Source organism: Equus quagga, chromosome 2 (assembly GCF_021613505.1).
Source record: "Equus quagga isolate Etosha38 chromosome 2, UCLA_HA_Equagga_1.0, whole genome shotgun sequence".
In the NCBI taxonomy this organism is placed as follows: Eukaryota; Metazoa; Chordata; class Mammalia; order Perissodactyla; family Equidae; genus Equus; species Equus quagga.
Window position 1 is genome coordinate 144,241,055 of NC_060268.1, and position 15,426 is coordinate 144,256,480.

General features: G+C 35.7%; 1 protein-coding gene across 1 annotated transcript in view; it reads left to right on the plus strand.

Annotated features, from left to right (window-relative positions):
• MINPP1 (multiple inositol-polyphosphate phosphatase 1) overlaps nucleotides 1–10,369 on the plus strand; it is a 49,287-nt gene extending 38,918 nt beyond the window's left edge. Inside the window, exon 5 of the mRNA XM_046654712.1 lies at nucleotides 8,982–10,369. Within this exon, the coding sequence (XP_046510668.1) occupies nucleotides 8,982–9,378 (397 nt within the window). The 3' untranslated portion in view covers nucleotides 9,379–10,369. The remainder of the gene's footprint in view (nucleotides 1–8,981) is intronic.
• The last annotated feature ends 5,057 nt before the right edge of the window (nucleotides 10,370–15,426 follow it).

Below are 15,426 nucleotides of genomic sequence, written 5' to 3' on the forward strand. Positions count from 1 at the left end.
AGTTTATAGATGTCACTTATATCCAGTTGATTGATGGCATTGTTGAGTTTAACTGTGTCCTTAAAGATTTTCTGCCTCCTGGATCTTTCCATTTCTGGTAGAGGAGTATTAAAGTCTTCAACTATAATAATAGGTTTATCTGTTTCTCCTTGTAGTTCTGTCAGTTTTTGCCTCATGCATTTTGCACTCTGTTGTTAGGCACATGCACATTAAGGAATGTTATATCTTCTTGGAATATTGACCTTTTTATCAGTATGTCTTTATCCCTGATAACTTTCCTTGCTCTGAACTTGGCTCTCTCTGACGTTTATACAGCTACTCCCACTTTCTTTTGCTTAGTGTTAATTAGCATGTTGTATCTTTCTCCGTTACTTTACTTTTAATCTGTATATGTCTATATTTAAAGTGGATTTCTTGTAGACAACATGTAGTAGGGTCTTGTTTTTTGATCCACTCTGACAGTCTCTCTTTTAATTGGTATATTTTGACCATTGACATTGAGAGTGATTATTCATATAGCTGGGTTAATATGTACCATATTCGTCATTCTGATCTATTTGTTGCCCTTGTTCTTTGTTTCTGTTTTTATCTTTGATACTTTCTACACCTTTTGAGGTTTTAATTGAGCATTTTATATGATTCCATTTCCTCTCCTTTCTTAGCATATCAGTTGTGCTTTTTTTTTCTTTTTTTCTTTTAGTGGTTGCCCCAGAGTTTGCAAGTCCAAGTCCACTTTCAAATAACACTATCCACTTCATGGGTAGTGCAAATACCTTATAATAACAAAATATTCTTAATTCCTCCTTCCTATCCTTTGTATCGTTGCTGTCGTTCATTTTACTTATACGTAAGCACACATAAGTATGTGTGTATATATATAAAATATATATCTAAGCATACTAATCAAATACATTATTGCTCTTATTATTTTTAATGAACTCTTATCTATTAGATCAATTAAGAATGAAAAAATATAAATGTTTTTATTTTACCTTCACTTGTTTATTTCCGGTGTTCTTCCTTTCTTTATGTAGATCTGAGTTTTTGATCTGTATCATTTTCCTTCTCTCTGAAGAACTTCTTTTGACATTTCTTGCAAGGCACGTCCACTGGCAACAAGCTCTTTCAGTTTTTGTGTGAGAAAGACTTTATTTCTCTGTCACTTCTGAAGAATAATTTTGGAGGGTACAAAATTATAGGTGGGTGGATTTTTTCTCTCAACACATAAATATTTCACTCCACTATCTTCTTGCTTGCATAGCTTCTGAGGAGAAGTCAGATTTCATTCTTGTCTTTGTATCTCTATAGGTAAGGTGCTTTTTTCCTCTGGCTTCTTTCAAGAATTTGTTTTTTTGTCTTTCATTTTTTGAAGTTTGAACATGATATTTTTGAAATTTATGCTGCTCAGCATTCTCTGAGCTTCTTGGGTCTCTGGTTTGGGACCTAACATTAATTTGGGGAAATTCTCAGTTGTTATTGCTTTAAATATTGCATCTGTTCCTGTTTTTCTTCTCCTATGGTATTCTCATTGCAGATATGTTAATGTAAATCTTTTGTCACTGTCCCACAGTTCTTGGATATTCTTTTATACTTTTTTCAGTCTTTTTTATCTGTGCTTTTCAGTTTTAGAAGTTTCTATTATACGATCAAGCTCAGAGATTCGTTCCTCAGCCATGGCTAGTTTTACAAAGACATTACTTATTTCTGTACCGTGTTTTTGATTTCTAGTATTTCTTTTTGATTTTTTCTTAAAATTTCTCTCTTTACTTACATTATCCATCTATCTTGCATGTTACCTGCTTTTTTTTCCATTAAAGCCCTTAGCATGTTAATCATAGTTTTAAAAAATTTCTGGCCTGATAATTCCAAGAGATTTGCCATATCTGACTCTGGTTCTGATGCTTATTCAGTCTCCTTAAACAGTGTTTTTTTTTTGCCTTATAGTATGCCTTGTAACTTTTTTGTTGAAGGTAGATATAATGTCCTGGGTAAAAGGAACTATGGTAAATAGGCCTTTAGTAATGTAGTGGTAAGGTGTGGGGGAGGGGAAGCATTCTATAGTGCTGTGTTAGGTCTCAGCCTTTTGATGAGACAGTGCCCCAGGCTGTGAACTTCAGCTTTGCCTCTTAGGTTTTTTCCCCTCCTTACCTGGCACAGGATGGTTAGAGGGGCTAGAGTTGGGTATTTCCCTTCTCCCAGGTAGGTTAGGCTTTGATAAAACCCCAGCAAGTTAGGCTCTGGTAAAATAATTTCTCCTGAGGGTAGTCCTTGTTAAGAAGAACAGGAAAGCTCTGCTGTGTTTCCAAATGGTTTCTGGAGGTAAAACTCACAGTGTGGGTGCCTCCTTGCAACTGGGTCCCCCTGAAGTTTTTAACTCTCAAACTTGTCCACACTGAGCCTCTTGTCAATTTGTCGATTACAGTTTAGGTTATCCTTCCCTGATACTGGTTCTCATGGAGGTTTCTGCTTCTATAAATTGTGGTTCTTTGTGTCCACCTTTCTGTCTCTGCAGTTTGGGGGGCAGCAGTTTGCCCTGTGACCTCACTCCTCTGACGCATCTAAGAAGAGTTGTTGAGTTTTCAGTTCCTTCAGCTCTTTGTTGCTAGGGTGGTGACCTCTAAGCTCCTTACAGACTGGAAGCTAGAAGTTCTAGTTGTTCTTCTACACTCAGAGTTGGACATTTGGCAGTTGAATTTCAAACAGTAAAGTAGAAATCAGTTTACATATTGCTTAGTCATTGTTTATAAGAAAAGCATTCTGACATTCTTAGCTGTAGGCAGACACCTGATTTGAACTATATAGTTTAAAATGGCTGAAAAATTATTGACTAAGTTCTTTTGAATTTTATGCCTCAATTATGAGTCAGATCTTTTACTTCTACTTTCTTAGGAAGACTTGAAGGACATTGCTGTATTATATTTATTCTAGTTTTAACACGTGAACCATTAATGATTACTAAGTTGAATTCCTAATAGTGAAGAAAAACAGTTTATGTTTGAGACAAGTGATTGTTTTCTGAGCTATTGTTTAATGAAAAACTTTTGAGTTAATGCAAAAAATACTCAACACTTTCTTAGATCTTGTAACTTATTTGAGTGTGCTAAATTCTGCTTCTTACCCTTAAAACCCAACCTAAACATTTAGTGAGCTCTAATCTTTCTTTTGAAATGCAAAAACAAAAAGAAAGGTTTTAAATGTCGTATAAAACGTGGAAGTGGCTTAGAAAGAATTTTTAGGCCACTTTAGGGTTTAATTTTAGGTTCATGTTGATAGCATATTTTATAAAATTTTATAAGACATTCTTTTCTATTTTATAAGCTCTTACCCTGTGAGATAAAATTTCCCTAAGCCAAATTCTTAATAGTCTGCTTTCTTGACGTTTTTTAAAAGACATAAACCAAAGCAATTAAGTGTCTTCTTCTATGCCCAGTAATGATTTGTGCACATACATTTAGGAATGATTTACCCATGGTCCTTAAAGTGATCATTTGTTTCAGGTGATTATATGTTATGTATATATTTGTGTTGTTTTATAATACACTTGACCAGTAGTGATATCACTGTCAGAAAGCAAAAAATCATGCACCATCATAATACAAACTTGAAGCATCTTCTATTCCTGTATTTTTTAATCAGATGCCTCAGAAATGGGCAATGTGATTTTAGTTAAATCTGGGAAATGAGAGATAAAGATGGGGAGATTGGTTGGGGAGGCTGGCCTGGTGGCGTAGTGGTTAAGTTTGCACGCTCTGCTTTGGCAGCCTGGGGTTCACAGATTCAGATCCTGGGCCCGGACCTAGCACCACTCTTCAGGCCATGCTCTGGCAGCATCCCACATAAAATGGAGGTAGATTGGCACAGATGTTAGCTCAGCGACAATCTGCCTTAAGCAAAAAGAAGAAGGTTGGCAACAGATGTTAGCTGAGGGCCCATCTTCCTCAGACACACACAAAAAAAATCATAAAAAAAGATGGGGAGATTGCTTGGCAAAGAGAAGCTGTTCATGTATGGAGAAGAAAGCGGTAGGAAGTATGAAGTAGATGACATTATGTCTGGATACAACCTCAGAATCCTTTTCAATAAAGTGTTCCAGATAGCTACTACTTACTGATTGGAGTTGAAACCCTTTTGGCCTAGATACCATTCTGTGAAACTAAAAATTGTCATTTGTTGACTTCCCTTTCTTCCATGCTAGAATAAAATGTAGGTGCATACACTCTGTATGACTCAGCAAACTGAATTCAATGTGGAAAGTATAATGCAACTAGTCCCTTAGAGTTACTGGGAAAACATGGTCTCCCTAAGTACATAGAGACATGGTGTCTCTAATTTTAGGAAGCAGTCGTGGAGTATGTCCCTAAAGCAAGATTTCTTGTCTCTCTGTCTTTGTTCATCCTCTGTTGCATATTTATTTCAAATTAAAAACCTGGGAAATGTGGTCTTTGCCTTTTATACATTCTTGGAGAATTGATGCCTTGTTTAAGAGACCATCCATTTTCTTACCGTGTAGGATTTAACATGTGCTTTCATGAAAGTGCACGTTGCTAAAGAGTATTTTTACATTGGTCAATTCAAATTAGTATGCCGGGAGCCTTGTTACCACACACTAACCATGTAGTTTTCCTCAGCTAGGATGTTGAAATGCCATGTTTCTTCCCCCAAATAAAAACTAATTTGATTTGAAATGATTTTAAATCAGCAATGGTTTGAAAGTAAACTTAGGTGACTAAATTAAAACTTAGGTGACTTAAATTATTTGCTCCAGTCCAAATATACAAATGTTTTCCTATGCAAGAAAGTATTAAGATTTTTCCAAGTGTATTTTTTTGTGTGTAGATTGTATTCATGAAACTTGATTTATGTTAGGCCTGAATTTAAGTTCAAGCTATAAAGTTATTTTTGAATAATTTCAGGTGTGCCCTGCTTTAAGAAAACAATTTTGAAAAATCAAACTTATAAATCAGGGTGAGGGTGGTTAATATTTTTTTGAAAGGATTTAGGTTAATCTTTTACTTTAAACTACTTCCATGAATTTAATGGATGGCATTTTAATTGGTGTTTCAAAGATAACTTAGGCAAGTAAGTTAACCTCAGTTTCTTCGTCTGTAAAAAAGAGATCGTAGGATGATACTATCTACGTCATAGGGTAAACCAGCTGCTACACTTTACTAAGGCCACACCAGGCAGCATTTCTATTGTAAGACTCACTAAGAAGGTATCCATGAGGCAGCTCAAACACCACCTCCTCGGCAAAGCACATCCAGTTCTTTCCTAGCCAAAAGGATTTGCTCTCCTTCTCTGGGTTCCCCTAACACTTAGGCAAATGCTCATCTACAAGAGCTAGACACATGTTTTATTTGTATTTTTGTTCTTTAATATTACTGCCTTTCTTCTCCCTCTTTCTCGTCTTTCCTCCCCTTCTTAGAAAAGAAACTAATGTGGTACTTGGCACTTGGCAGGCATGCTAGGATCTTACATCTAAACAAAATAAACAAATGGATCTTTGGAAAGTCTCTTCTTTATTACGTTTTGGAAAATTGGGCTCAGCCATTTTGTCTAGGGTCTGTTTTGTATGAGTACAAGCAATATCAGCCAGCTGCTTCTTCTGAAGTTGCAAGCTACTTAGTTTTGCCCTATGATCTGTAGTTATCCTTGTCTTAAGTTATTATTATTATATTGGTGTATTTAATCAGACCTTTAAAAATATTGTTTTTTGTGTGTTGTGAGCTTCTGTAATAGAGATTGGTCTCTATAAAAAGATAATCCTCAAGGCATTTATTTAAAAATTGCATTTTTCTTTCCTATTGAGAATTGCCTGGGATTCTAAAATAATTTTTTTTTAATTTAGATACATCAAATGGCGGAAGACAGTCATTTATTTTTGTTGATATGGCTTCCTTTGTGAATCTAATATATAAACTTATTTGATTTTCAATAAAACTCCCAAAAGCTTTTTTAAAGCACAATTTTCCTCAACTTTCTTCTCAAAAAAAGCTGATTTTAACATGTGGCTGACAGTAAGGCAGTCAAAAGAGAAAATGGAGTTTATTGCTTTTTATATAAACCTAAGGAACCTTTAGGTTTAGAACTTAAATTTGAATCACAAGCTAGATTTAATCTCTTCTGTAGCTTGGTTCTAATCAATAGGACTTTGAACTCTTATCATTTGTACATAGCCCTGTTGATCTCTTTCCTTCCTCCAGCACACATTTTTTTCATATGTGTGTTTGTTATTTGTCTTGTATCTTTTCTTGTATTTTCTCTTTATTTGATTCACTTTTGAATCCAAGTATGTAAGGCTGTCCACACTACTGTCTATCCTATGCTGTCTGACACAATAGCCACCAGCCACATGTGGTTGGTTATTCAGCACTTGAAAATGAGGCTTGTCTGAATTGACACGTGCTATAAATGTACAGTACACACCGCATTTTGAAGACTTGGTAGAAAAAAAGAATGTAAAATTGTTCATTAATAATGTTTATGTTAATTACATGTTGCAACTAGAATATTTTGTATTATATCTTGTGCCCAGTTTATTGGAGTTCTTCAGTGGGGAGGAGAAGTTACTGACAGGTAAAGTCTTTCCTTGAGACAATGAGGGTATTGCTGCTATCCTTTCTCACTTCGGGAGCATTGAGCCTTGGGTTGTTCCTGGCTTTGAAGTTACTGGCTAGAGGGCTTAAAATGTAAACCAGTATTTTTGCATTACTTGCTTTTTTTTAACTTGTATCACTTTTAAATTCTGTTATATTTACATTATGGCAGTGGGATTAGCTTTGACTTGCATATACTCAGATGCATAAAGGGGCCAGGCAACTAACAAATGAATGAATCCATCCTATGTTAGACAATATGGAGTGATATATGTCCTGTGCAACAGGTGTATGTTCTCTCTGGATGGTAAGGTAACCCTTATTCCTGTTCAGTTGATTATTGCTTTATGGGAATATATGTTGCCAGATCTTTTAGGTTTTTAAGAGGAGCCAAAAATCTGGATTTTTAAGGATCTGAAACCTCCCAATTTTTAAATACTGACAAATAATGCAAAATTTAAAAATATTTATGCAGGTCAAATCAACTTTAGCTTTGGTCTGAATGGTACTGCTTTGTAACTTTGACTTAAGGGGATGATTCTTGGAAATAAATATAGATTTTAGGTACTTTAGATGACATTCTTAAAGTATACCTGTTAAGAAGAGAGGCTTACAATCACCTCTGGATGAATAGTTTTAAAGTTTCACACCTTTTAGAGAATATAGTGGATAATTGTGAAATGGTATGTTACAGTTTCTGTGTATTTTTTGAATATGTATTTCTAGGATACTTTTGTTTTCTATAGTGATTTTTTCTGCTCTTTATTCTCTTATTTACTTTTCTGTTGCTCATTTTAATGTGAATTTATTTTCCCTGAAGATTTAGGAGAAAGCTCATGTCAGATTGCTTTTCTAACCTCATAAAACTCCCTTTTCTGGTTTGTGTGTGTGTGTGTGTGTGTGTGTGTACTGTTCAGAGATATGGTGGGTTGCTTTCTGAGATTTTCTAGCTCAGGTCCCTTCCCCCTGCTTTTATCTGGACCTACTCTTTCCTTTGTCTCTGCTGTCCCTTTCCTGCTCAGTCTTGACACCACTCCCAGCAGTTTCTTCCTAGTGTGGCATTTGTCGAGGAATGGTGCCTTGGAGAGGCTGTTTGGAGAGTTCACAGGGGCTAGATTTCTCCAGCCCCAGGAGAAGCCTAGTAGAAGTCCTTCATGGCACTCACCAAATATTAGAATGGGCTAAGCCTTTTCCACTTTCAGCTGCTATCTCAAATTGGCCCACAGCACTTTCCAGTGAATACCTGATGGCTGTTTGGGATTCTCCTTTTTCCAAATTTCTCACGTGCTTTGTGGCTTCCTTATGTTTTCTTCCATACTGATACTGATAATATGCAGGTCTTGAGGCTATTGGTGATTCATGGAGAATGCTTTTCCACATAGTTATGTTGTAAATTTTTCACTTGAGTTTTGGATCTGCCGTCTGTTTTCTTCATCTGCTTTTATGTGGGGAATAAGGAAGGTTCAAAAACTCCTGCAAATGCTCCTGTCCTTCCAGAAAATCCAGATGCTCCAACTTTGTAACCTAATGTGTGGGTGGCAGCAAGAAGTCAGATGGTTAATTGTGTTTGAATAGGTTTACAAATTATATTTAAGAACAATAGGCATATTCCTTCTATGAAAGTTGGGAAAAGGCCAAGCATTCATTTGCTGCTGCTTATATTAAAAAAAAGTCTTTACTGGAAAAAAAATCATAGAAAACTTGAAAAAAAAAAAAGGAGGAGGAGACTTAGCTCATGGTGTTGAAAGCTGTTGTGTTTCTGGCAGTGTATAAACTCCACTCCCAACCACAGACACAGTGTATCAGCCAGAACAGTTTGCATCTCTCCCCTTTTGTGGTTCTATTCCGAATTTGGTGCCCAAATCAGGTCTTCTAAAACATTGAAGGATTACATGAATTAGCATTCATTGTTCAGACTTGGTTTTAACCAAGAAATTTACTGAATATCGCTTGTCCTTATTCCCTAGATATAGGTAAAATAACATTGGAAGTTGAATCAGAAGAGCTCCATGGAGTAATCAATATTTACTAGGAGCGAGTTTGCTCAGTTTCATTCATAGAAAAGCAGTACAGTTTTGAAATACATATCTGCTTCAAGTTCCTTAATCTGCAAGTAAAGTCTCTACTCTCTTTTTAAACTTAAAGAATTATGTGTATGGACATTGTTTTAGAAGGATTTGCAATTCTACAGTGATCTTGATGTTTGGAACTTAACTTTTAGTATAAAAAGTTCAGTTCTCTGCCACACAGAATTTCAACCATGTTGTTGAGTTATGTATGTAAAGTTAAAAAAAGATTAGAAAGTTGTATACTACTTCTAAGTGTGGATATTGTGTGCTATGATATGAGTATATATACATATCTTTTCTCCATTTCTCTTTTAAGGTCTCAGCCAGTTTCCTCCCCAGTCATCCTTCAGTTTGGTCATGCAGAGACACTTCTTCCACTGCTTTCTCTCATGGGCTACTTCAAAGACAAGGAGCCCCTAACAGCTTACAATTATAAGGAACAAATGCATCGGAAGTTCCGAAGCGGTCACATTGTACCCTATGCCTCGAACCTAATATTTGTGCTTTACCATTGTAAAAATGCTAAGAATCCTAAAGAAGAATTCCAAGTGCAGATGTTATTGAATGAAAAGGTGTTACCATTGGCTCACTCACAAGAAACTGTTTCTTTGTATGAGGATCTGAAGAACCACTATAAGGACATCCTTCAGAATTGTCATACCAGTAAAGAATGTGAATTACCAAAGGTGAACAACACATCTGATGAGCTGTAATAACTGGAGAACATTTTTAATTCATCTAGAATCTATAGGGAGTGATTATTCCTATGCTTGGAATAGGTGGGCAGTCCCTCGTTATCACATTATTTGGGTATTTCTGTCTTTTCACAGAAAAATGTTCTTTCTTTTTGAGTCTGGACATGGATGTATAAAAAAAGATTCTTCACTGGAGCAGCTCGCTTGAGGGGAAAAAAATCTTTTTAAAGAAATAGCTGGCACTGCAAATGTTTACAGAAATTGTATTCCTCCTATTTATCTAAGAAATCTCACACTGAGATAGAATATGATTTCAAAATGATACTTGAAAATGCTAGAGTAACAAAGTAGCATGTGAGTTGGCCAATCCGTACTTGACGGAACTGAGTCTAGGAAGACCAGGTGTGCGGCAGTTCTGTTCTCCTCAGGTAGCACGGTTCTAGTTTTGTCTTTTTTAATCAGAAATGTTGTGATGGACTAGGAGTATCACTTTGGAAGAAAGCTAACATCTCTCTAGTTGAGAATTGGAAACAATGTTAAGAAACAGTCTGATTTAAAAGGACACCTTCACTGAAGGAAGACAAAAAGCCTAATAAAATAAATATTTTTGTTAATAGTATTTATAAAGTATTTGAACACTTTTTCAATAATTCCTTTTAACCTCCTAGTGAGTCTTGCAAGGCCATTCTTTAGTTATTATCATACCTGTTTTATGGAAGACAGAGGACCATTAGCGACAAGTCAGATGGATAGAATTAAAGTTTCTTAAATCCATTGCTGAGCAATTTTTTCCATTGTCTCACTTTGCTTCTATTTTTATATTTTGCTTTTGTGAAATGTATCTTTTGGTTGTTTAATTTCTTTTCTCTTTTTTTTAAAAAAAAAAAAATAAAGTCTTCATCCTGGCTGGCTTAGTTTCACAGATATGAACCCATTTCAAAGAAATAGTTCTGAGTTCTGTCGAATGCTGTGAAAGTATTTGCTATAATAATAAACAGAATTCTTGTGACTTTACCAGGTCTTTTCTGCTTTCTGTGTTAATAGGCAATCATTAATTGACGGTAAAAAGTTTGAATTTCAAGCAGCTTTGACTAAATCAGTCAATATAAGGCAATTTTCTTCTAATAGACATTTCCTCAAATAAATTTTCTCTTCGTAAAGAAAAATGGAAATCTGTTTTATTAAAAATCTAAATAAGAAGGATCATAATTATATAGTGAAATTATAAAAGAAGATGCATAGATCATTGATCTTCAAATGAATGATGTTCATAAAATAGATGATGAGCTGGTAAATACTGCTGATGCATCAATACACTGCTGATTGTTCCTGCCAAGGTCTGGTATTATCTTTTTTTAATTTGTAAATAAGCAGACAAGAAGAGAATAATATAATGAGCATTCATGCCCATCATTCTGTTTTATCAAAATTAACATTGTAACATTGAGTTTGGATCCAAATAAGAACAGTTGGGGACTTTCGTATGCCTCCCTGATGCTATTGCCCTCACTCCCTGCCTAGAGGTAACCACCAGCATAAAATTCAGTATTCTCCATTCCATTGCATGCTTGACTCTGGAAACTTGTAGTAGTGTTGTGGGAATTTTAAAATTTTCTATAAAAAGACTTATACTGTGCATATCATTTTTGAATGAGTGATTTATTTTAACTGCTGCATTTGTTTTTCAAGACTTTTTCTACTCCTGATCATTTGTCTCAAATTACTACCGTGAATTCATTAATACCTATTGAGTACTTTTTATGTACAAACACTAGACTCAGTCTATGAGCATATAAATTTGAATGAACCTACTTCTTTCAAGAAGTTATCTTAAAAGACCTTGAAACAAATTTACTTGGTGTATGACACATTAAATAATTTTTGATTCATAAGCTTTTAATAGACTATGAAAGTTTTATAGGAATTCTTTAATTTCATTGTTAAATAGAACGATATATTCATCTTTGTAGTCTTTGGTATGTAAAATATTTCAGGCTGGAAGACAAGTGTGGTCCATTTTTGCTAATGTTACAGAGGTTGTGATATTATTTTGGTGCTATTATTCTTATTTAGGAAATGCCAAAAATTGAAGAATCTCATGATGAAAAACTAAAGGTCTTTATAGGAATAGAATATATAAAAAGTTGAACATCAAAAAATAATCTTTGGCTAACAAGAGTTCATTCATAGTAGGTGACCAGATTACTCAGTTAAGCCAAAATTTAATCACTATTGCTTCTAACATTTTGGTTGATTAATAAATAGCCTATGAACATTAGCCATTTTTCTGTCTAATCTGCAACTTGATGTGTGCAGTGCATTGTACTGTTTTTTATAGTCATGTTATCATTTTGAAGTTTCTGCTCTCAAACACTTAATCATTCATTTGATACTGTTTTTGTGTATAATTTTTATCTTAATTTTAACACTGAAAGCAAAACTCAACCTGTAAAGAAAAAGGAGCTTCATTTTTTCCAGGCATAGTCAACTTTTATGATATCTTTACTTGAGTGCTTTCCTTTTGTAAACTGCAAAACTGATGCATGCTTAAGTATTTGAGTTACACACAACCAAACCAGAATAGATAAGTGTAAATTTTTGGAATATTCTCCAAGATGCTATTCCGTGTAGTTCATTAATGATCCTTGGAATTCGGACTGTCTTCTACCAAATGTAAGCTGAAAATAAATATTTGCATTACCATATACTTTGCCTGTATCTAGCTCTTCTCCTGAACTCATTTCACAGATCACTCAGTTCTATCCTAACCATTCTTTTGCTCTCAGGCATTTGCTTCCACTCACCTGCAGCTCAATCCACTCTTGAGCACCTTCACACCCATCTATTGAGCTATTTTTTTAGTGACGTGTGTGTGCAGTAGTATTTTTGAGAAAATTCTACAGCAAGAGGAAAGATGTTGTGTTCTTCCAGTAAAAAGATACGTAGTTTGAGCTTTATACCTGGCAACTTGGGAGGTTAACTTTTAAAACTTTAACTACGTTATCATTACTGAAGTAATACATTTTAAGATAGAAGATTTCTTAATTTTATTATTTCTGCAACTTCAGAAATAATTCAACGTCTTCCATGTACTATTCCTAGATTTTAAACCATTATTTAGACCCAAGCGGTTCATGTTCACACTTTTGTTTGTTGTACTGGAAGAACAAATATTTGTTCCTTTAATGATAGCTCTCCAAACTGAGTAATCCTCCTAGTATAATGAGAAAGTTTCATTAGAATATTTATTTTACATTATTTCTGAAATAGCTAATATGCAAAATTAAGTTGGGATGAAAATCTGTAGATTCTGTCTGCTTTTTTCATTAGAGTCCATCCTACCAACCTTGGTTCTGATTACTTTTTGACAGAACTTTAACAATTTGGGTGCTTTCGGAAAGGTTTTCAACAAATATTGTCATTCTGGAAAAAAAATCCAGTTTTAATGTAAATTATATAAATATATACTGGTGAAGTATATCTTTGGATACCTACAGATGAGAAAATTCCATTTAATTGATAAGAAGTGTTCTTAACTGGAGATAAGAAGAACACTAATTTTGCTCTAGCCATAGTTGCTCTTCCTTTGAGAGACCGTTAGTTTCTTTTCCTTACAGTTTTTTTCTCTTTCTGTGCCTTCCTGAGAGAGTGAGGAGACTAGTCTTGGTGAGATGAGTTAGTGCTTTTCTTCTTCTGTCTGCAGCGTGGCTCCCTGAAACTTTTGTCACTCTTTGCATTATGGAGATAGGATGAGAGCCTGGTTTTCTAATTTGACTCTTAGGTAGTTCGTTTTATAGTCTCCTTAATCCACCAAGTGTTATCCATGGAAGGAAAAAACTGAAGAGTCTGAGGAGAGATTGAGATCTTGGGGCAGAAGGTTGAAAAAGTGAGATGGAAACAATCCTCTGCCTTTTCCTTGCCGAGAGAGAAACAATACATGAAACTCCCAGATGTAGACAGGGAATCAGAAGTAGCTGGGGTTCTATATCCATTTTAGTCTAGTTACAAGATTTCAGATCTTCCTAGTTAGTGAAATGGGGTAGAGCAGCCAGCAGTATGGCACTTTATCAAACAGGTGTTCCTAATTTTTGCCTCAGTCATCTGCTGGAAGTAGAAGGTTAAGTAATACTTGCTTTTCGAGTCTAGCTGCTACAGCCTAGCTCTTGGAAAAATAGAAGCATGGCTAGAAGACTTTCCTCCAATCCATGGGCCTATATAAGCTTCAAATAACTGTTTTAGCAGGTCTAAAAACTCTGTGGGTTTTTTTGGTGAGGAAGATTGGCCCTGAGCTAACATCTGTTGCTAATCTTCCTCTTTTTGCTGTGGGAAGATTGTTGCCGAGCTAACATCTGTGGCAATCTTCCTCTATTTTTTGTATGTGGGATGCTGCCACAGCGTGGCTTGACAAGTGGTGTATCTGTCCGCACCTGGCAGCCGAACCCGTGAACCCTGGGCTGCTGAAGCAGAATTCGCAAACCTAACCACTCCACAACAGTGCCAGCCCCTAAAAACTCTGGTTACTAAGTATTTTATAAACGTTGTAGATATGGGTACATGTATTTGTTAATGTTGGCCCAAACACAAATGTGTAAAGTCTAGTCTTAAGAGACAAATCATCTCATGCAAGAGAGCCATAATATAACAAAATGTTTTATAATTCTCGGTTCTCAGCAATGTACCTGATATTAACTAGGTCATCTATAAAATAAATCGTATGTGAAATAGTAGTTGCCATTGAGTAAGGGAAATATCTACACCTGGCAAGTACTATAGAAAGTACTTTACCTGTTATTCCACTTAATCTTTATAGACTATGAAGTTGGTAGTATGAAACTCATTTTGCAGATGAAGAAATTGAAGTTGAGAATGCAAATGCATTTTTTTTACCCTTTAAACTGTATTCAGATTTGTTACAGTTTTATCAGTGATAAAAGTGGAATTTGGACCTAGTTCATTTGGTGCACTTTGGTGTACAGATTGATTGAGTAATGCACGCTGGTCGTAAACTACTGAAATCTCTTGGTTCTGCTCACCACTGCAATAAAGATGCTTTTCAAGATGCTGCCACCCTTTGTCCTTCCCTGTAGCCATTGACTAAGTGCTGGGGCCAAAAAGTTGTACACTTAACAGGGAATGGAAGGGGGAGAAAAATGTAATCAGAGCCTCGGATATGACCTTCTCCAAGCCAAATCAGTTCCTTCTATCTTCTCAGGCTCAGCTGACTGCACCTGGTGTAGAAGGCTTTCTGCGTTAACCAGGAGGGTGGGACAGGTTAATGGATTATTGTATTACAAACCATATCTTAGAATTCTCTTTGTAGTATTTCAAAGCAAAGTATAATTCAGACTTTGTTGGAGGTTCTAGATTGTTTGAATTCCCAGAATAATGGGAACTATAGTTACATTGTGTACTTAATGTCCCTTCCATTGTTTCATTCAGTGAAGAAGCTACTATGTCAGCCCTCATAGCCTCACTCCCGTAACTCACCCGTCAAGTCCATAAAGCAGGCTCACTGAGCACACAGGGGCAATGGCAGCTGGCAGGTGCTTTACCAGATATCCATGATGCAAAATTCTAAGGGGGATGAAAATAACAAGAATTTGATGCAAGTTGCATATATTACACCATGTCAACAATCTCTACGCCACTCCATCGTATAAATTGAGTGTGTCACTTTAATCCTCACTGCAACAACAATGGGTGTTACATCAAACACCACATGACCACCCAATTGTTTTAAGTCAGTAGAATCTTGTTACAGACATTGCTAGAAAATATTTCCCAGTCTGGGGACATGAAGATAAAACTTGATCTCCCAGTGATGACTTTACCACTTAAACTATGGCCTGCAGACCAGCAGCATTAGCATAACCTGGGAGCTTGTGCAATGATATGTGGGATTTTCCTGTATATCTACTGCTGATTCATTTTCCTGAATCTCGCTTGGGGTGGTGGGGGATGGGAGATGGGAATTGGTCAGAGGGCTGTTCCTTGCCCTTTCTGAGATTTCCTGATTCAGTTCCTGTAGCTTTTTGTCTGGACCTTCTCTTTTCTTTACCCTTTTTT